This window comes from Manacus vitellinus, unplaced genomic scaffold (assembly GCF_001715985.3).
Source record: "Manacus vitellinus isolate BGI_N305 unplaced genomic scaffold, ASM171598v3 scaffold_18_pilon, whole genome shotgun sequence".
Lineage (NCBI taxonomy): Eukaryota > Metazoa > Chordata > Aves > Passeriformes > Pipridae > Manacus > Manacus vitellinus.
The window spans coordinates 8786617-8808054 of NW_021939324.1; the positions used below are offsets into that span (position 1 = coordinate 8786617).

Consider the following 21438-nt stretch of genomic DNA (forward strand, 5'->3'; position numbering starts at 1 on the left):
GAGATACTTTCTTTAGAGCACGAATTCATTAAAATTACTGTTTCAGCTAAAAATAAAGTGCCTGAGAAACTTCACTGTAAGGAAGATGCAGAGCCATTACAAGTCAAAACATTTACTAGCTTTCTAAATTGTGAGGAAATAAAATAAATGTTCTTGGACAGCAACAAAAAGCTGCATCTCAACAGTGACTAGTTGCATAGATTGTTAATGTCTACCAAATTGAAGACTGGTCATAGGACAATGTATGTTTTTGTCACTAACTTCTGTATGGTAGCAGATGTCTAATGTTCATTTCTGTATTATGGAGAAACTGCTCCTTTTGTTGATGACACCCAAAATGATACTCACTGAAAAATGTTTTCTTGCCCATGTTGTATGCCTTTCCAAAAGAATACACTTCATAATAATATAATAAAATAATAAATAAAGAAAGAATGGTAGCCGCTGAGTTTTGACAGTTCCATTGTGTTAAGAAAAAGGCATTTCTGTATTTGGCAGCATACAAGTAGGGGATTGTTCACCTCATGCAGTGATGTATGCATTTTAGTACAGGGACAGACTAATAATAATTTTGTTGACATAAGCTAGGCCAATAAATCTTCAATAGGTCGTTTCTTTTCCTTTGCTTAATGTTTCTCTGAAGCAGCATCTCTAGTTTGTGCAGATTTTTTTTGTTTTGTTTTGAGTGTGTTTTCTTAATGCTGCTGTTCAAACAGCAAGCTGCAAAGTTTCCATGATGCCGTGATGTGTGCTTTGACAAAGGCTGGCTAAAACAGTTCATCCTATGTATTTGCTTTTAGTTTCACATCTTCCTGTATCTGTTTTTCTACATAGTAACTGCTGTGAGTACAGGCTGATGTTTGTATTGTACTGGCATAACAGCACCAGGGTCTCTAGGTGCAGCTACAGTGTACATAAAGATAGTTTCCATTTTTAACTTAACTGCTTTTGTTATGGTTCCTTCTACTTAACAGGTAGTATATATTGTAACTTGAGTACTAATGCTTTTTTTTTTTGGTGGAGGACCTCCTGTCTATACATAAAGGATTTTATGGCAGTATTTTAAAATTTTGTTCATTACAGTGTAAGAACTAAATCCTTATGGGTGCTTTTGTGTTTAGTCAAAAAAGATCAAGGTTATCTAAGTAATATATATTTGAAAACATATCTTGGATGAATTTGAAGACTGAATACAGTTTTATGTTTCAACAGAAATAAATGAAGTAGGGCATTTTGAGGTCGTCTTGTTTGATTTTTTCAAGATACTAACTGACCTGTTTTATTGTCCCTCAGTGCCTTTGCTACTCTAGAAGAGGAGGCTTGTACAGAGCTTGTTCCTTATCTTGCATATATACTTGACACTTTGGTCTTCGCATTTAGTAAATACCAGCATAAAAACCTGCTCATTCTTTATGATGCTATAGGAACTCTAGCAGATTCTGTAGGACATCATCTAAATAAACCAGTGAGTATACCTTATGTTCTGTAGAAGCAGTCATCATAATTGAAAAACTTGTTCAGTGTTATTTGTAGGGTGCTTTGCATGTTATAAACCAGAAATGCTGATATTTCTATGTAGGTCTCAATAATACTAAATATTTACAGATAAAATACATAGACTGCACATAATTTTCCCACTACACAAATATTTGCCATTTTGAGTAAACAAATGATAGTGTGTGAAATGTGCTTTTCATCATGATTTTCTCCTCATGTTCAGAATTTTTCAGCTCAGAGGAGATACACATATCAATATAGATCACACTTTTTTTTTGGTAACTGCTTTATAGCTAAGCTGCTCTGTATATGTCTCTTGCCAGTGAATTGGAGCACATCATCACTAGAAATTGCTATTTCAGAGTGAGAAAGGCATTTTTTTTTATATAAAAACACAGAATCCTATGGTCAAAGCACAGATAACAGAAAGACAGATGTAACAGGGTTTTTTTTTTAGTGTACATATATTAATTAGCTGAAGATATATACCTGTCACATGTTTGCATCTTATGATGGTTGTTGAAACTTGTTTTATTTCTCTGTAGTGCTTCAAATGACATAGACACCCCAGATAAAAACAATTTTAGTTGTTTCTATGTCATTTTACTTGCCATCTGAGACCCCACACCATCAAAGACCTGTTTTTCAGTGTCTCTCTGAGCCTGGCCACCTTGACAGTACCAGGAGGAAGCTAAATGGTAGCTCCTGAGGAAGATGTGACTTTCATTAGTCAGTTCGAATTTTATATTTTTGGGCATAGCAATATGTGTTGGCTCTTCATATACCTTCTGGGAGCAACAGCACTATAGAGATGCCTTGCTCAATGTCCTTGTGACTGTGGCTGCGCAATGGCAGGGAAGCCAGCTTTATGCAGAAGGGGTAACTGCCTCCTTCTGGAGGCATAGGAAATTACTTTCTTCAGGGATAGTTAGTTGCTTGAGGAAGAAGTTTCAGAACTTGGGGGAATAGTGTTGTAGCATCAGGGCAGAGCAAGATGGCTGAGAAAAGCTGGTGGCAGATGCGGAGCCAGAATGTTTTCTTAGACCCTGAGGCAGTCACTTAAAGTTCAATAATCCAGGTAGATATACTCAAACCAAACTTGCAGGAAGGGATTTTCCAAAGGTATTTATATGCTTTAGCAAAAAATATCAAGGCATAAATTGTAAATCCTAATATAAAAATACTTCTATGAATTGCAACAATGATTGAAATACAGTACATCAGGGGTTTTTTTTCTCTGAAGTAGAATGTATTTCAGTTCCTACCTAACTTGAAATAAAATCGTATGCAGTTAAGTATTTTAGCAGCTCATGCATTTTCATCCCAAACAGGAGTATATTCAGATGCTAATGCCTCCATTAATCCAGAAGTGGAACATGTTGAAGGATGAAGATAAAGATCTCTTCCCTTTATTAGAGGTAAATGTTAAAAATTGGATATTTTTAGTCAACTTATTTAGGAATTATACTTTCTACTAAAGAGGTTCCTACTAGGAAATATGACTATAAAATCTGACAGTGTTAGCTATTTCCCATTATGAATAAAATATTCTGACTATAGTAAGAAAATTTTATGACTGAGGAACTGTCCTTAGGTTTAGCAGAAATCTTTTAGATTTTTTTTTTTGCCATTCTGGAGTATTTTCTTTGATAGGATTATTTTAGGGAAAAAAATGTTTTATCCTGCTTTTATTCTTGTCTTCTCTCTCCTTGCTCTCCCTTCATCCCTCCATTAAAACTTTTGTCAGACAAGCTGAAGGTATGAACCAGACCATGTAGTCTTATTCTCTGTACTTTCTGACTGTGAAGCAGGAAAACACCTCTAGAAAATTAGTTTTGTAACTCTTAGGTAATATTAGGGCTTGTTCATGGTCAAGATACTGCAGCTTAGTGTAAGTGCTGTCTGAAATTATTGTAACTGGTTTTGTATGCATTTTCTTGGCTACCTCTAAGAAGATGCTGCTGCTGAGAAATTTTCTCAACTGATGTGTACAGGAGTGAGTAATAACTTGCTGATAGTTGCCTTGCCTCAGCTAACCAGTACTGCCTTTCTAGGCTGTGTTTACTTAATCAGTTACATATTGGTGTAATTAAAATCCTAATATCTTTTAAGTTACCTTTCCCGAGTAAAAGGCACTTCAGGAATGTGAGGAAAGGTAGTGACTGTTTTCTGTTTCTTCTTTTTTTTAATTCCAGTGCCTGTCGTCAGTTGCTACTGCCTTGCAATCTGGCTTTCTTCCATACTGTGAACCTGTGTACCAGCGTTGTGTAAATCTGGTGCAGAAGACACTTGCACAAGCCATGGTATTTTTCTGTGACTATTCCAATGTTTCTTTGCTAGACCAATGTATTAACTGTATAAAATTACAGGTTTGCAGGGAGATTCAATATCTAAATGAATGTGCAGTTCGGAAACTTTTTTTTATGCATACCCCTGAGAAAATCTAATATAATTTGAAAATGTGTACTTATTTGTTGCAGTTACATAATGCTCAGCCAGACCAATACGAGGCTCCAGATAAAGATTTCATGATTGTGGCTCTTGATTTACTCAGTGGTTTAGCTGAAGGACTTGGAGGCAACATTGAACAGCTAGTGGCTCGCAGCAATATCCTGACACTAATGTACCAATGCATGCAGGTGAGATGAGTCATCTACTTGATCCAAAGATTTTCTTTATTCGGAGAATCAGAAACTCTTCTAGAATTGTAATTTTTGTCTTCCTCTCTTCAGGACAAAATGCCTGAGGTACGGCAGAGTTCTTTTGCATTGTTGGGGGATCTGACAAAGGCCTGTTTTCAGCATGTTAAACCTTGCATCGGTATGTTTCTTTTAGTATTAAACTACTTGTTTTACAAATTCCTAAAATGTTAGTTTAGCCATTGTTAAGCTCCCTGCCTGTTCTGTGGGTTGCCTTTTCATGGTATTGGACATTGTAATTTTCCTTTATCAACAATGGTCTGTGGTCTTTTGTCCTTTGAATTGTACATTTAGAAGACATGGTCCTATTTTTTTAGACAGTGCAAAAATTCTTCTTTGTCCTTTATTTTTAAAGCTTTTTTTGTTCTACTAGACTCTATTATTATGGAAAATTATATATAATATATAAATCAAAAAACTTGGCTAGAGGATAGGTTTTCCTTTGATTCTTTGCATTGTTTTCATTTTAGTAGGGAAGTAGCATCAGTTATAGACTTCCATGATATTTGCTCTTTCTTCCCACAGATATAGTTAAGATACACTTGCCAAATGAATGCTTGAATAGGTTTGGAATTTAAAGTTTATTTGGCAGATGTTATCATTACCTTTGTGACTCATTTTTTCTTAAAATTTAATCAAAGATGTGATTGCCTTCTAGTCTTCATTGTTTTATCAACCATGGGTGAATACACAGCTATTCAGATGATTTGAAGTTGTTCAACCATATTATAAAACCACAAATACTTGTAGCTGTGATTTTTCCTTCTGTTCCCCTCTCCCCCCACCTAAGCAAGGGAAGGACGGGAAAAGGATTTCTAGAGTTACAGAAAGATAAAGCCTTTTAGAAAGATTTTAAAAGCATAATTTGAAAAGATTTGCATTGAACTGCTTAGGTTCTAAATTCCAGGTTAATCTGATATATAGCAGAAATATAGCTCTTGTTAATTCACAAGTAACACTTTCCAAGCATTTAAATAGGCTTACACTGTCTTTTTCTTAAACTCCTTTCCCCCCCCCACCCTTGATCTAACACTAATGGGACAAGATGGTTGTATTGTGTGATGAGATTTTAAAATGTTGTTCTTTCTAGCTGATTTCATGCCAATTTTGGGAACCAACCTAAACCCTGAATTCATTTCTGTCTGTAACAATGCCACCTGGGCAATTGGAGAAATCTCTATCCAGATGGGTAAGATTTAATTTTTTCTTTAGTCTGTGCACATTTAGCATGTGTCTGGGCATTTTGGGGTGGTTTTTTTTTAGTGATTATTTCATGTTAAAATTGAAATTATATTTGAAATCCTTGTCCTTGTTAGTAAGTTCAGGGGGGTATGCATTCTGTTTAGATTATTGATATTAATGGTTGTTTTCTTCTGAATCTTTTTTCATTGTTGTTTCAGGTATAGAGATGCAGCCTTATATTCCAATGGTGTTGCATCAGCTTGTAGAAATAATTAACAGACCCAACACACCAAAGACGTTGTTAGAGAACACAGGTACCCAAAAAATTAACTGTACATGGTGAAGGAAATTAGAGATTTTTTTTAATAATCGTTTTTAAAATTGCATAGGGGAACCACACCAGAACTGACTTTTTTGCTATGTATTTGGCTTTTATAAGCAAAAGCAACTCTGTTTTGCAGAAGCTCTTACAAGTCTCAGTCTTGCAGCATATCATATATCTAGATTCTAAAAGTCATTGTTTTTTCCTTTTATAACATTTTTATATCTATTTATAGTCTGTGTAATTATTCTTCCACTTTTATTTACTTATTAAGTATGACAAATGTATGCAGTAACCCCTAAAGACTTATTTCTCACTGATTTTGATATACACATGTCCTTACATGTGTACTGTATATATATGTCTAGTGTTGGAAACAAATTTCATTGGCATATATAAAACAAATAATGAACTCTTTGAATTTACAAAAAATGCAGTCTTTTATTTTAAGATAAAATTGTAATATCATACATAAAAATCTAGATCTATGATGGCAGTTTTACCACAATGTAACTGAAATTATATTATATTTAATTTCTGTTACCTGGTCACTTAATAACAAATTTCTGAAAAGAATAATGGCATGCATATTTTATGTTCTGGTACATAGCTTTGAATTCCAAATTGGGAGCAATCCCCAAATACCTTACTGAATCGAAATCTCTGAGGCTTGTTTCTTTTGCATTTATAGAGGGCATGTTCTGGTATAACAAGCACCTTCCATACTCTAGGAAAAATTTATTAATAATGTGATTGGTTTACAGTTTACTATTTTACTAATTAGGAATTTTATTTTTTCATCTTACAGTTTGAAAACTGTAAGAAAATAACAGTTTAGTTATTATATCTGACATGATTGAAAATGATGCAAATACAATGGTACAGTTATATTTTTTGAGCAAAGCAAGAGATAATTTGGAAAGAGATTTTTCCTTGCATATTTTTCCTCCAGTATTCTCTAAACTTACAAGCTGCACTTTCTCTGCTCCTTAACCCCCATTTAGTATGGAAGGTGAAGTTGAAGGAAAAATTACCTAGTTGTATGGCATATTATAGGTACTACTTTTTGAAAATGTAGTTTTTGGAGTAAATACCTACTTGTTGTGAAATATACCATGGAATAGTATAAAAATATAAATTTTCCTTACCCCTGCCCCTGTCCTGACTTCCTTCCTCTGCACTGATGGATGTGTAATACCTGTAACTGAGAAGCATCCAATACTTAAATGTTTGCTTCCATCATTGCTAAGAGAATTTTTGGAAGCATCCAAACACTTAACTTTCTTTTATTTATTTATTTATTTATTTATTTATTTATTATTCTCTTAATAGTTCCTTTAAATGTGGATGGATAACTGCAAATAAATGTTGAGTGTGGTGTACTTATTATACGTTTGTTGTGGGATATTTTACTGTGTGCCACTAATATGTGCAAGAAAATTACTGGCTTTGCTGTAGCTTGCTATGTAATTAATTATGAAAACAATTATGAGAACACACTTTGATAGAGATTACTATTCCTTGTACAGGCTGTAGCTGTAAGAATTTACAGATAAAATTGTATTTTCATTTGAACTGCAAGTGCAGTTTTATAAGATAGCAAAAAAATCTTAAGACACTGCATACGGAAATTGAGTAACATTAGGGCAAAACAGTATATTAACAGGGAGCTGCAGCTTTCATGGAATTAATATGTTTCAGACTAGTATATCCTACACCAAACTTTTATTGGAGAAAGCATCATCTGCTTTATTGCATGTTTCATGAAACTGTTCACAAATGCCTGTAAATTAGAGTGTTGCATAGTATGTCCCTTGAACATAGGTTTCCTTTCTCTGCTTCATACAAATCTGCTGGATTTTAGTATTATTCATGTATTTTGCTTCCAGTAATCCTGATACATTATTCCCCACCCTCTCCTTTTTCTAAAGATTAATCTTCCGTGAGTTGAGCAAACACCATTAAAACACATTTGCATGATGATATTTTCTTTGGTCTGTCCCTCAGAACAATGAACCAAACTGTCTAATCATGTGATGAAACAATTTTGCTTTTCATGTGTCCTTATGCTTTGGTATCAGAAGTCAGATTCTTATACATCTATGAGGTAACCTTTTGTGAACAGAAGAAATACTGAGATTAAAGAATTCATTTTCTGCAGTCAGTTGCTGTGAATTAGCAACCATTTTTAATTAAATTCTCTATGAGATTATGAAGAAGATAAATATTTTGTGCTTTTTGAGAAGTGCTTCATCTGTTTAGAATTTTCAGACAGATCACAATATTTTCCATGTAAAAGTATTTATGCATGTATTTTTACTGATAGATGGAATCTATTAAAACCTTGAATTCAAAACCTGGGAAAAAAATAAAATGTTTAGAACACTTGATACTAAAACTGAAAATGGTTGATTTCTTTTTATCAAAAATAGCTGTAATAGTATATTTGAATAAAAACTTTCGAATGTATGGTAGGTAAATTTACTGCAAAAGATTACTCTGAAGAGGGCAGAACGACTGCTTACATCAGAAGGCCTTTGGATTTAAAATTGTGTTTTTGGTGTTCTCTCATTTACTCCTTTAATTTTTCTTTTTCCCTGGAGAGTATACCATATATGTTGCTGCCTCTTATTTAGGGGGTGGTAATAAACAAGCACTGGTGAAATCTTATGTTTATTATCATACACAGATTCTGTTGGTTTCTGTTTCTGAGTTATTTGTTGTTTTTTCTTTATTTTTTCTCCTCCCCCCTCATTTGCTCATGTCTTGGTTGGCGTTTGGTGGTGTATAACCGTGATTGCGTTACCTTAGCAATAACAATTGGTCGTCTTGGTTACGTTTGTCCTCAAGAGGTGGCCCCCATGCTACAGCAGTTTATAAGACCCTGGTGTGTATTATTCAATCTTTTTTTTTTTAATTCATTTTTCTTCACTCTCTTTCTTTCTTTCCTTCTTCTCTCTATCTCACTTTTAGATATATTTTCAGTTGGTTACAAAATCTCAATCCTTAATCATTGCCAACCATGTGACTAATCTTGTCCTATCAGGTTTGTGAGTTTTTAGTAGCACCGTCATGTATTCTTTATGTTGTGGCTAATGACTAATTTATGCATGGGATAAGATTGTCACATGCTTGCTGTGTTAAAGCTTGACTATGAAAGAGCATTTTAAAATCCACCAGAATGATAATACAATGCATGCAAATACTGTAAAATTTAAACAATGCATTATTTAAAATTCAGTCTGAGGCTTGAAATGCTTTAAGGAATATATGTTTATAGATTTGTTACGTATAAAATAGCTTGCTTGCTGCTGTAAAAGTTAAATAACTGTTCTGTAAGTGGTATCTGACATAATTCATACTGTGATAGTATTTTATGTTCCGCTTCTAATAATGATAGCTTCTATAAATATTTCAGATACATGTTTCTTTTGTATTTAATGGAATACAGGTCACACTTTCTAACTGTATATAGTGTAACAGAAAAACCAGATTCTGGAGGTGAAACCTAATGGGATTATGCTAGTAAAAACTACGTGGAAGAAGTGTTTTTCTAAGTGTTCAAAATTGTGTTTCAGATCATCTTATCAGTGTGACTTATTCCATCAGATACTGTCATCTAGTTCTGACTTGAATGAAGAAAGTAATAGAGTTAGCTAAGTTTTGCTCTCCAAATTGTCAGGTGCACCTCTCTGAGAAACATAAGAGACAACGAGGAAAAGGATTCAGCGTTCCGTGGGATATGTACCATGATTACGGTCAACCCCAGTGGAGTAGTCCAAGTAAGATACACTAATAGATACTAACTTCTTTTCTTACCTATTTAAAATTTAAGGAAAGCTGTATATGGAGTATGAAAAGGTTTACCTTGATGTGATTCCCTGCAGTGCATGATGTAGCTTTATTTTGAGGTCAAGGAGGCCAAAATGTTTATATTGTGAATGATACATATCATGATGCTTCAGTAATTATCATCTGAAAAGGAAAGGATGAGAGTATTGTAAAAGTCAGTTTTTGTCTTTTCCTTGCAGCGAATATATAAGTAATGAACTTCGATTAAAATAACTGTATTTTGATACTTCTGGCAGGTTGTGGTCAGGATCTGGATGCAAATATAAGGTGAAAGTTGACACTATGAAACCTATTTTCCAGAGGCAAGCTAGGCTTTTAAAACAAGAAACAGAAAAAAACAGTAACCATTCTTAAAACTTGGGTAGAGAAGATTCTGTTTCAACTTTGAATAGATTACTTAAATAGTCAATGTGGACACTGAACATGCATATGTTTAAATTAAATGGTACAACTGAAGAACACAGTATGACTTGATATTTTGTCTCTACACCTCTACAGTAAAGCTGTATCAATGTAATATTTTCTAAGAGGAAAATGGAACTGATTTTTCCCTCTCCTCTACCTGGAGTTACACAAGAATTGAGCCTCTATCTTGTTTTGTAATTTTCAGTTCATTTCACTGGTGCCTTATTCTGTACTTAACATTTCACTCTTCTGCTGTCTGTTTGTTCATTCATGTAGCTTAAGGGGAGGGAGTAATTCAGGACACATTTGATTAGCCCATCTCTCCTCTGTAGTCATTATCCTCAATTCCTACTGAAATCATGTGCATTGTTAACATAATTATTAAAGACTGGTGTTTTGTTGGTGTAGGAGGAGGTAATGCATGACAGCAGATGAACTAAGCATAGGGATTTTGAGGTGGCTTTAGTTTTGAACCTGTATCCCAGAATAAAACTTCTGGCTCTGCTTAAAGCAATATGACACCTTTTTTCCCCAACTGGAAATGTGCAAGTGTGCATTTGTTCCTTCTTACTAAGGTGATTGGTTCTTGCATTTGTATGTGTACTGAAAGAAATGTTAGGCCAGTGTGATGCAGGAGGGGAGAGTTGAGGTTTTTTAACTGTGGTCTTAAGACACTCAGCAATTTCTATTTCTGAACAATTAGGCATACAAGAACACAGCATTGTCTGAATTAAGTGGAAAAATAAATAGATAAAAGCAAAAGCAGTTGTGAATTGAGATCAAAGACCCTGTACAGTTCACAGAATAAACATCAAATATTGTTTTCAAATGTATAAATTGAGGTTTCTAACCTATGTGATTGTTTAATCTTATAGGACTTTATTTTTTTTTGTGATGCTGTTGCATCATGGATTAGTCCAAAAGATGATCTTCGAGACATGTTCTGTAAGGTAAATCTTCTAATATAACAGTATATTCTAATGGTGGTTGTTCTGCATCCTCTGGTTTGTTTGTTTCTTTCTGTAGCATTTACTGTGTTGGTCATGGAGGCCTCTCTGCCCCCTGTGGTCATGCAAGGTCATACATTTTCAAACAAAACAACATGAAAATCCTGACTGTTTTTTTAACCTTTATTTTCTTATATTTTTTAACCTATATTTTCTTATATGCATTTGGGTTATTCCTAACTTTTTTAAAATTAAGAAGTTCACTTGAGATGTTATTTGAAGGGATAATCATCCTCAAACAGCTTTTCATAATGTCCTGCGTTTGAAAGAACAGGGGGTTCTATACTACATTTAAGACTTCTTTTTCTAGAAAATGAGATCTTTATGGTTCAAGACTACTTTTTGTCACAAAGATGCCTATTTTATTTTGAAGAAATATCTAGAAAATTTTGGATTAAAAATATCCTGGTGGTATTCTGTTTGATTCTCTTACTTTTGCTGAAAATAAGGGATTGCTTAATCCTCCTCAGAATCCCTCTTGGGTGAGCAGGTTTTAAGAAACAAACAAACATACAGTTATACCCAAGAATGCATCCCTATTGACAAAGTATCAACAGAGTTTAAGCAGAAGGACTGTTTTCCCTGTATTTAATAAGAAAAAGAAACCAAAAAAATAACAAATGGACCAAAAGAACAAAGCAGAAAACCCCCCACTAAACTACAAATCCACCAGCACAACCAGAATGTGATATATTGTATTTTTGCACTGATGTCTTACATTAAAAAAGAGAGAGAGAAAAAAAGTGGTTCCCTTCAGAAGTTCTAAAGTGAAATCTCGATTTTTAGGAAGTGCTATCTTAAAAGAAAAGTTCATGATACCCTTGTAGAAAAAATGGAGCATATTCCTAAAAACTTACTAGGATCATGGGTCAGTATTGGCATGTCTTCTTCGATTAATGCCATGTGTGAGCATGAAAACAGAAGCTAGAACTTTTCTATCCCATCTTTAAGAGAAAAGACAGAAATCTGACTGTCTTAGTTAGCCTCTCAGATAACTGGTCTCCTTCCAAGGAATGTTAAATCTAGAAAATGCATCAGCAGAAGGAATGCTGTGAAAAATGCAAGTGAAAAGGAAGTCCAGGATACAGCCTATGATGATTGCCCAAAGCAGTCTCAGTGTGTGTTTCTGTACCAGTCCTTCAGCATCGAATACTTGCTTCAGTAAGTTAGGCTCCTCTTTTTTAGATTCTTTCCAAGTTGTCCATGTAGCACCCACAGCATTCAAACTAGACACAAAGGTTCTTAGTCACTTGGCATAAGGACACCTTTGCTTTTTAAAGCAAGCAATTTTAATGTATTTTTGTGCTTTTTGCCTTGCAGGAAAGGAGACAAAGCTTTCTTCAGTCATGGCATGCAGGGGTTTTAGTTTACTTCTTCATGAATACATGAGTGCTGTAGTCCAGTTAGATGTTTTTCCAGCAATAATTATGAGTTTCAGGAACAGTGGAAAGAAACTGGATTGTCCAGTGTTTCTTTTTTTGTTTTATTCTTTACCACTAGAACTGGGAGAAAAATACCACTTTCAAGAGCATGGATAAATGAGCTACCAGTGTCGAAATCTGACACATAACCTTTTGTCATACCTGAGCATTCTTATATTTTCAGTAGTTGCTTGGCAGCTGGCGAATGTGACTGTTTGGGATAGGAAGGAGAGGCGAACCTGCTTGTGGAAGGGAGAAAAGCAATAAGTTAACTGGTGGCACTATAATGTCATTAGCACATAACTTTGATATTGCCATTTCTATGAGAATGTGTTCAGGACAGACTGTTCCACAACTCAGTTTCACTGCATATAAAAAAGAAAACCAAAACTTTAGGTTCTCTTTGCATAATTTTCTATGAGGAAAAGTAATTTCATCTACTTTTGTCCTTTCTAATATTCACTTGTTACTTGTTGTTCTAAGAGCTAACATACTAAGACCTTTCCGATAGTAGAATTTAATTTATTGGTTTTCAGATAATTTATTACATCAGAAGATCCAGACTGAAACCTGTAGGTTATTGTTTTTCCTCTTTCACTGGCTTTTGATTACCATTGAATGTGGATTCCTGTACTTGCAAAACAAAAAAGATTTCAAGAGCTTCCTTTTTAGTGACAGTTGTCTTACAGGTTCCATGCAACAAACAGAGCTCTCACAGGTTTTATTTTTGTGCTAAAAATGGACAGATATTCATTTTGTCAAATGTTGGCTGCGGTTTTGGCTCAGCTTTCTTTCCATAACATCCTACACATTTAAAAAAGAAATGTGAACACGGTAGTCTTAACATGTATGATCTATGTCAATTGAGTGACTGATTGACTGCCTGACTGACTGAACAAATGGATGAATGAGTGATGAATTGAAAAAATTATAAATAGACATTCTGAAATGGCCTAAATCTAGGTTACCCATTAAAATACTATATACGTATACACACACATATTGTGGGGGTAGCTATATTCTATATGTCACCTTTAAAAGAAAAAACACGTTAAGAAAGAGAATACTTCCTTTGTTTCTTAATAGCATTTCAGTATGAAATCAGGGAATTCAGATTGCCTGATATACAACTCAGCAATTTGTGGCTTACTGCATATGAGGCTAGTAAATAATATACCCTCTATTTAGTGCTTATCTTGACTTCTCCCTTCTCATTTGTAGATTCTTCATGGATTTAAAAATCAAGTTGGGGATGAGAATTGGAGGCGTTTCTCTGACCAGTTTCCTCTTCCCTTAAAAGAGCGCCTTGCAGCTTACTATGGAGTTTAACCTCATGCACTGTAGCTGCAGTCCCATAATTAGAGGTAAGCACAGAAATCTTGCTTGGTAAACAGATCTGTACAACATACTTTCTCCCTGTGTGCATTATATGAAATATAATTAATTCATCCATCTAGAATTGTTCAGACACACGGGAGGAGATATCTTTCCTTCCTATGGAGAGGGAAAAAAAGAAGGTATGATAGCATACCTAAATGATGGAGGCTGTAGCAAAAGCAGCTGACTTTTTTTATTGTTACAGAGAGAGAAAGAAAGAAAAAGTGAGTGCATCATACACACATTATTTTATCGAGATAAAGTTGGAAGCATAGGTATAACAAAGTGCTGGTTCAAGTTTAATAAGCAGAGTGATGAATATGATTGTGAAGTTATCATACTAAAGACACAGGCTCCCTTACATGTTATGAATTAAGAGGTGGCAGATGTAGTCGAAGCAGGAATATTCCTTAGGATAGAAAGCAAGTTCGTTAATGCACTGGAGCTATGTGAAGTCCAGTATACTCTGAACTACATCCTCAATGCTTTCTGCACTGAATAAAGGATGTTATGCTAATGTATAATTACTGTAACTGTAAAGCATGATGTTTTGGGGAGGCTAATGTGTTTATTATTGCCATGTTCCGGTTTTGTGCACCAATTCAGAATTGTTAGGCAGTTCTGTGTAGAGAATGATTCAATTTCAACAAAGAGCAGTGAAAGTGCATTTTAGAATAGCTGTATTATTGTTCCACCATGCTTTGTATGCTGTCTGTGCATGATGTATTAAGCAAATTTCCCATGTGTAAAGTAGTGTGATACTGTGAAGAGATTATTATATTACCCAAAAAAAGAGGGTGAATTAAGTTGATTCACTTAGTCTTTATACAGATTTGATACTTCTAGTAGAATTTTTGCACTGAAATTACAGGGGTGAGTCATGCAGTTGTTTTATTTTTGGAATGGATAACTATTTAAAAGTTAGCCTAAGCTTTTTCAGTCACTGACATAAGAAATCCTGTTTGAATTACATGTTTGATCCAAACAATGGATTAAAAATAAAACCATTTCAAACATTTATATATTTATTATTAGTGAGGGTGTTTTAGTTCTAACATAAGGGTGTCTTCTCCTCCTATTGAAGAGGAAGCCAAAGTGATAAAATCCACCATTATTCTCAGTTTGAACTGAGAAACTATCTTGTTTAATCCACCTAAAAGGGAAGCTGTTAGGTCAGTAGCAGATACGTGTAATATACTTTCTCAATGTCATAACTACCTCATAATTTTGTGCTAAAAAATGGAAAAGCTGGTTAAAATATATAGGACTGCTTTTATCGTAAATCTAAGTTTAGCACAGTAGGGGAACTGTCAATGTAGCTTAAAAGCATACATTGTTGTTTCATGGATAATAATTTATCTTACATAAACGGGCTTCTTTCTTAGCAGGCTTAAAAAGGAAACTCTAGGCATAAATTAATTTTGAAGTTAACAGTTGGCACTTACTGCTTGAAAAAGGCCCTTTGTTTATCCACCTGTCAAAGGGTCAAGGTAAGATTTAATTATACCTTTATCTTTTCCTTTTACAGGTCCTTCAGTCTGGGAGACTATGAGGGAGCCTCTGCACCCAGGGAAAATGTTACCCTTTACTGGGGGGAAGGGTAAACCAGTAGGGAATACAGTACAATCCCAACCCTACTGGGAGGGGCGGGAGGGAGGTGTTGCCGTCACTGTATTAAGTCGATGTTGGGAAATGTTTTAACATCTGGAGCCTTTGTGGGTGGAAATCTGTCTCCTATTACACCTCTGCACTGGATGTGAAGAAGAAAAAAAAAAAGAATCTAGTCACAAAACAGCACATTCTGGAATATTGTGGGGATTTGTACCAAAATAAGTAACCATATAATTGAACCATAGGGATACGTAAAGAGGAAAAATATTTTGCGCACAATAAAGGAAACCTAAGAATGGGGGTCACAAACAGTAAAAGGCTTTCTTTTTTTTCTGTTTTTTTTAAGTAAGGGTTTTCTACATTATTTCATCCTGCTTGAGGGGATTACTAGGTATTTGCATGTTAATGAACTACGCAAACGAAGTTAGTACAGTTAAAATGCAGCTTGTGTCTGTATTAGGAACAGGCACTTGCAGTGTACAGCATAAAAACCCCATCGTAAAATAATAAAGGTTAACTTGGACAAAATGAAGCAACTGCAAGCTGCCAAATAAGTCACTCCTTTCATGTTTTGGGGTAAGGGGAAGGACACTGCAAAGGAAAGATTGACATCTTAATTTTTACATTAAGGAAAACAACCAAGGTAGTGGATATGATTTTATTATTGTACGTTTTTAGCTTTAATTTCTAGAGTAAGGCATTATTCTTAACTTGCAGTTTAAGGTTCAGGCATGCGTTCTGGCTCATAGTGATCAGAAGTAATTTTAATTAGTGGGAAAGTAGCATGCTTGCATCACATAGAGTGAAATTGGTATACATTTACCTATGTTGCGCCAGTTTTGTGTTGCAGTTTACCAATTCAATATAGCCCTGCATTTAAAATTCCTTTTTAAGATTCTGTGGAATTTATTTTTATTAAGAATATAGATATAAAGTACTGTAGTTAACGTTAAATTAGGCCTTGAAATACCTTTTTAGGATCTGTTAAGAATAAGATTGATATTGTATTGTGTGTAACCTGCACAATGTGGAAAGCTGATATAGCTGTGCAAAATATTTGCCTCTGTGCTGTCAGTGTGATGTGCTTTCTGCATGGTTATATCCTAGTGATTTTATCAGAATCTCTAAAATGAATTACATGGTAAGACCCGTTAAAGGCTGCATAAATGTTAGTTGGCACGTAAAGACAATTGTAGAAGTTGATGACAAGATTGCTACATTTGTGTTGATTCCCACTCAACGTATTACCTTCTACACTTTCTTTTTGTTCAAAGCATGATCTTAAAGAGATGTTTAAGTTGATGTAATGCAGGGTATCTACACGGTATCGGCGCATGTTGGTGGCCCTTTGTGATATAGTTAAATGCACAAGGGTGCAAGTTTAAAGCTAGAGAGTGAAAGTTGGTTTGGATCCTCTTCATTTCATTTGTTTAGCTTTTCTGTTGTGTTTTTTTTTCTCTACTTACATGTATTCCTGTGAATAAATCCTTGTTAAGTTAACCCTTTACTTTTCCTTCCATGTGTATTTTCTTATGTACTGTGAATGTGAAATCCTAACTGGTACACTTGATCTTGTGTCCATCTGAAAGTGGCAAGTCTTTAATAATTTAGATTGCCTAAAGAGTATCCCATGATGATAAAGGAAAATGGAGAGATTTTTAACTCTGCTGGTCAGAGGTGAAGCCACACCTTTCCATTTTTCAAGTGCTGCATTATTAATCTGCAAAACAAAATTAAGCCATAACAGCCTTTTTGTAGATTTAGTTTCTCACCTTTGCATTGCAGAATTGATACTGGATAACAATCTTTGGTTTTGGGGTTTGCTTGTTTGTTTGGTTTTTGGTTTCCCCCCCCCCTTTTCTTTCCTTTTCCTTTTTTTTTTTTTTTTTTTTTTTTTTTTTTTTTTTGTTGTTTTGTTTTGTTTTTGGTTTTTTTTGGGGGGGGTGTTTGTTTGTTTTGGGTTTTGGGGGGGTTGTTGGTTTTTTCTGTTTTGGTGGGGTTTTTGTTGGGTTTTTTTGTCGTTGTTTGTTTTTTGGTTGGTTGGTTGGTTGTTTTTTTTTTAAGAACTTGCTCTTCTTTGCATGGTTCTGTTCTTTGACTGTTGAATGATTTAGCCATTGCACTGAAGTTTGAGCTGTATGAGTGTGAACTTAAAAATGCTGTTTAAACAACTTAGATTGTTTTTTTAATGCATGATCACATGCATGTTTTATGTCCCCCTCCCACACTTTTTTTTTTGGCTTTGCAAATTTTAATGGATTATGCCTGAAGAATAGTTTGGACATGTACTGTATGAAATACATTCAATAACGCCAGTACATAGTATTTATTCAATTTGGTCAAAACTGCATGTGATAACTTGCTTTCAAATTACATTACTTTGGTAGCAAACACAAAATTCCTTCTCAGCTAATAACTCTGAAATAAATTAGTTAATAGCCACTGAAAAACACTTCAAAACCAAATTTTGAAAGGGAAAAAAAACCCCAGCCTTTAGCAAGGTGGGATATTATTTTAGACCCAAATTTGCTTTAATGTTGAGTGTGTTTGAACTTTAAGGAAGAGTTTCAGAGAAATGACATTTAAAAGTTTGTAGAATAGAAAACCTACTCAAATAATATGGTAGCATAACAGTTAGAATCTGGGTTTAACTAAACTTCTTAAATTTCAGAAAGCCCCTTTAACCAAATAAAACCACTCCACCTCACCTTGGATTAGCTTAGGATGCCACTTTTGTGCATGTGTTTTAATAGGTATGTGTACAGATGTGAACTGATCTGGTATGACAGCAAGGAAAATAATTAATTAGGGCAGAAATAAACAGTACTGACAAAATAGTCTTTTGTATCAGTAAGTTCTTGTGGTATATTATAAAGCAAATAAACCATATTCCTAATGCATAATAAAGTGCAAAGATTTGCAGAAGCCATTTAGGGTGTAATGTGAGGTAAGAAAAGTTCTGAAACAGCATTAATATTTAAAATTGAATTATTGCATCATGGGATATATAAAAAGCATCTTAATTCTTGTGATGTAGTCTTGACAGTTCTTGAATGTTGACTGAATGTTTATACTGGTAGAATTGTGAGTTTGTCTTTGTTACATTCCAGTGTTTCTGCCTCTTGGCATGCTAAAAGCACGGCTTACTTCACTTGCTCCTTACACACTGAAAAAAGTGCTGTTAGTGTGCTAAACTACAGAAATAGCCGCTGCTAAGTAATGGTGTAGATTTTCTACTTGAATATTTTTGTTGTAGGAACCTCAGGAGGTCAGTGTTTACTGTTTTTATATATGCCTTTTTCCTGTTTTGAGTTTCCCTTTTTGAAGGATTCTGAGAGTGAAAAAAAGCTGCTGATCAACCTAAGTTGGTAACAGAAAGTGTATTTAAAATCCTTATAAATGCATCTTTTTGGCAGTTCTAAATTGCTGTTAAATTAGTCTTAAATGAAATTCAATATTAAGTTTTTTTCATAACACGTTCAGGAAACCGCTCATTTCATTTAGGGAAAAAATTAGACTAGTTCATTATTTTAACCAGTGCAAGCAAAAATAATCAATTTTGTATTTTTTTTCCCAAAGCTTGATTATTTTCTAAATCAGTGAATATGTATATATTTAAATTTTAAGAAGCTAATTCTTACTCTTTGGTTTATTGCTCCTTGAAGCTTGTACTCAAAAGGTCACTTTTAGAAGAATGGGTTAAAATTTGTAATCATTATAATTTTTAAAAGTTATGAAGTAGCATAAATTTTGTAATTAACAATATTGATACACACTGTGATTTTTTTCCTTAGAACTTTTATGTTAGCATCAATTTTAATTACTTAAACTGCATATATTGTATAATAGTAAAATGTATATTTTAAAAATTCAAGTTGCTTTCCTCAAGCAAAACTCATTGCTACTTAGAAATATTCAAATACTAACTTTATCTCAGGTGAATACTCTTGTACCCTTTTTGTTCAGAACACATGCTAATAAAAATGTGTCATAATTTTATCAGTTTACGTATTTCATTTAGGCAGCTCCTCTTGTCTTAAACTTACTCTAAATTAACCTTCTACTGTGGGACAATAATTACTTTTGCTTCACCTATATTATTCATATTGAATGTATTAACAGACAAGGTGCAAAAGCATTCTTCCCTTGAGGAGAATGCATCCATATTCAAACAACTGAAATATTTCTTAAAAAAATGCTTTAAATGCAACATTAAATTGGAAATCTTTTGTTTCAGATTTTGTCAAGGAAAGAAATAACACTAACTGCTTCCATACTATCTCTTTCCTGAGGATGATAGATGCATAAAGCTTTTATATAGGGTCTAAAGAGTGTCTTTTTATCTTAGATAAAGATTAAGCTCTACAATGAAATGGCAAAACATCCTGCACCTCTCTCAGATAAATGCTGATGTAGTTTGCACACATATTTGCTATATATTACATAACCTCACCTTGAATAAATAAGGCTTGATCAGTAGCTGTGTATTTTACTCACCTATGCATTCTCCAGGATGACTTGCATCCATCAGTCTTCTAGGTATTCTTCTCCAATAGAAACTGGGTTTTGTCTGCCACTGATGCTTGCTCTTTGCACTTAATGGTTAGAGCAAGCCAGTTTTAGTTTATTATTTTAAATGGGGAATTGAGGCAAGTACTCTGCTTGCCTTGTATATTCTGCTAAAATAGTGATACTCACTCACTTGAATGTACTTACATGAGGGAAGTTTGAAATGGCTCTATAAGATAAATCCCTGTGTGGTGTTACAGTATGCTTTAAGTAAGCCAAATCCACATCTCAAAGAATTCAACACTTACAGTATAGTATATTTTTTTCTATAAACTGGTTCTATTGTACTACTTTTGGTTTAGGTATCTGTTTCCTTACTTTGCATGAGCAACTAAATAAGAAGGCTTGGGTGTTCTTTGTGAGGACAGCAATGAGAAAAAAAGAGTTTGGTATAAGGAGGTTTATTTGGCTATTGAAATCTGCAGTGTATTATTTTTCATGGAAAGAGAGGTAATTATGTTGTATATTGTCTGACTTAATAATACTAGACACTCCTAAAATTTTAAATTGGATGAAGTACACAATATAGTTTTAAATGAAAGATGACTGGATCTTTCTGCTGACAACTTAGGTTGTATAAGTTTTGCTTGAAAGCTTTAAATCTGATGTTTCTGTATCTGCCACAATGTTGGAATGTTTCCTTCAAACATATCCTCCTGCAACCTCTCAAACTGTACTAAATTGAGTGATATTTCTTGAAGTCTGCCTATGTGCTAACAGAACTTCATTTTAAATAGAATATGGTTTTAATTTTTGATAAGCTGCTGAATTTTAAAGAGTTTTTGGGGCCACCAAATATTTTGGATCATGCAGAGAATATATATTGTACTGTAGTAATTTTGTATTTACATTTGTATGATGTGACATAATAGATGTGAATGTTAATCACTGCTTGACTATGTTAATAAAGTTGTTTAAATATAGATGTTGCATTCCAATTTTTAATGAATGATTAAATTCATTGTTCAACTATGTTTTGCCTGACCTGGTAGTGCACTCTTCTGATCCACACATGTAAGTACTAGAGTTTATGGAATAAGGATTTTCATTTTATATGAAAGAAAATAATCTTTGGATAAGTTAAGATTAGTTTAGTTTAGATGCTTCATGCTGCTTGAGGGCAGATGACTGTGGAAAAATGGAGGTGTAGGTGACTTGAAATTAGTGCCTCTTGGATGATACCTGCTAACTACTTTACTATTGAGAAATGTTACATTGACTACTTTTTTTGAAACAGTTGCTACGTGCTAAGTTTCCAAACGGAAAAGGGAAAAAAATTTGTTTTCATTCCTTGTTCTAGCAGTAATGTAAATCATAAAAAAATGAGTAAACTAGAAATAAATTCAAGCTATTCAAGACTTTGAACCAAAATTTATGCTGGTCTTAGTCTAATTTTATCTAGCTTTCATGGGACCATGATAATACAAACTTTTTAAAGAGCTGCCCTTCCAGAACTTCCTGATACAAGAGTCTCTAAAATGAAAATATAAAAGCAA

General features: G+C 34.1%; 1 protein-coding gene and 1 long non-coding RNA gene across 2 annotated transcripts in view; one reads left to right on the plus strand and one right to left on the minus strand.

Moving 5' to 3' along the window:
- Positions 1-16880, plus strand: part of TNPO1 (transportin 1) — a 54294-nt gene extending 37414 nt beyond the window's left edge. The window contains exons 14-25 of the mRNA XM_018070418.3: positions 1294-1465; positions 2829-2915; positions 3693-3800; positions 3978-4136; positions 4230-4317; positions 5287-5385; positions 5597-5692; positions 8512-8587; positions 9383-9482; positions 10833-10907; positions 13607-13749; positions 15291-16880. Coding sequence (XP_017925907.1) covers positions 1294-1465; positions 2829-2915; positions 3693-3800; positions 3978-4136; positions 4230-4317; positions 5287-5385; positions 5597-5692; positions 8512-8587; positions 9383-9482; positions 10833-10907; positions 13607-13714 — 1168 coding nt within the window. The 3' untranslated portion in view covers positions 13715-13749; positions 15291-16880. The remainder of the gene's footprint in view (positions 1-1293; positions 1466-2828; positions 2916-3692; positions 3801-3977; positions 4137-4229; positions 4318-5286; positions 5386-5596; positions 5693-8511; positions 8588-9382; positions 9483-10832; positions 10908-13606; positions 13750-15290) is intronic.
- On the minus strand, positions 6252-12627 carry LOC108639267. Its single transcript, XR_001920366.2, has 3 exons — positions 12548-12627; positions 9568-9675; positions 6252-6904 (listed from the first exon to the last, which is right to left on the minus strand). It is a non-coding gene; the product is annotated as an uncharacterized LOC108639267 (long non-coding RNA).
- Positions 16881-21438: the final 4558 nt, after the last annotated feature.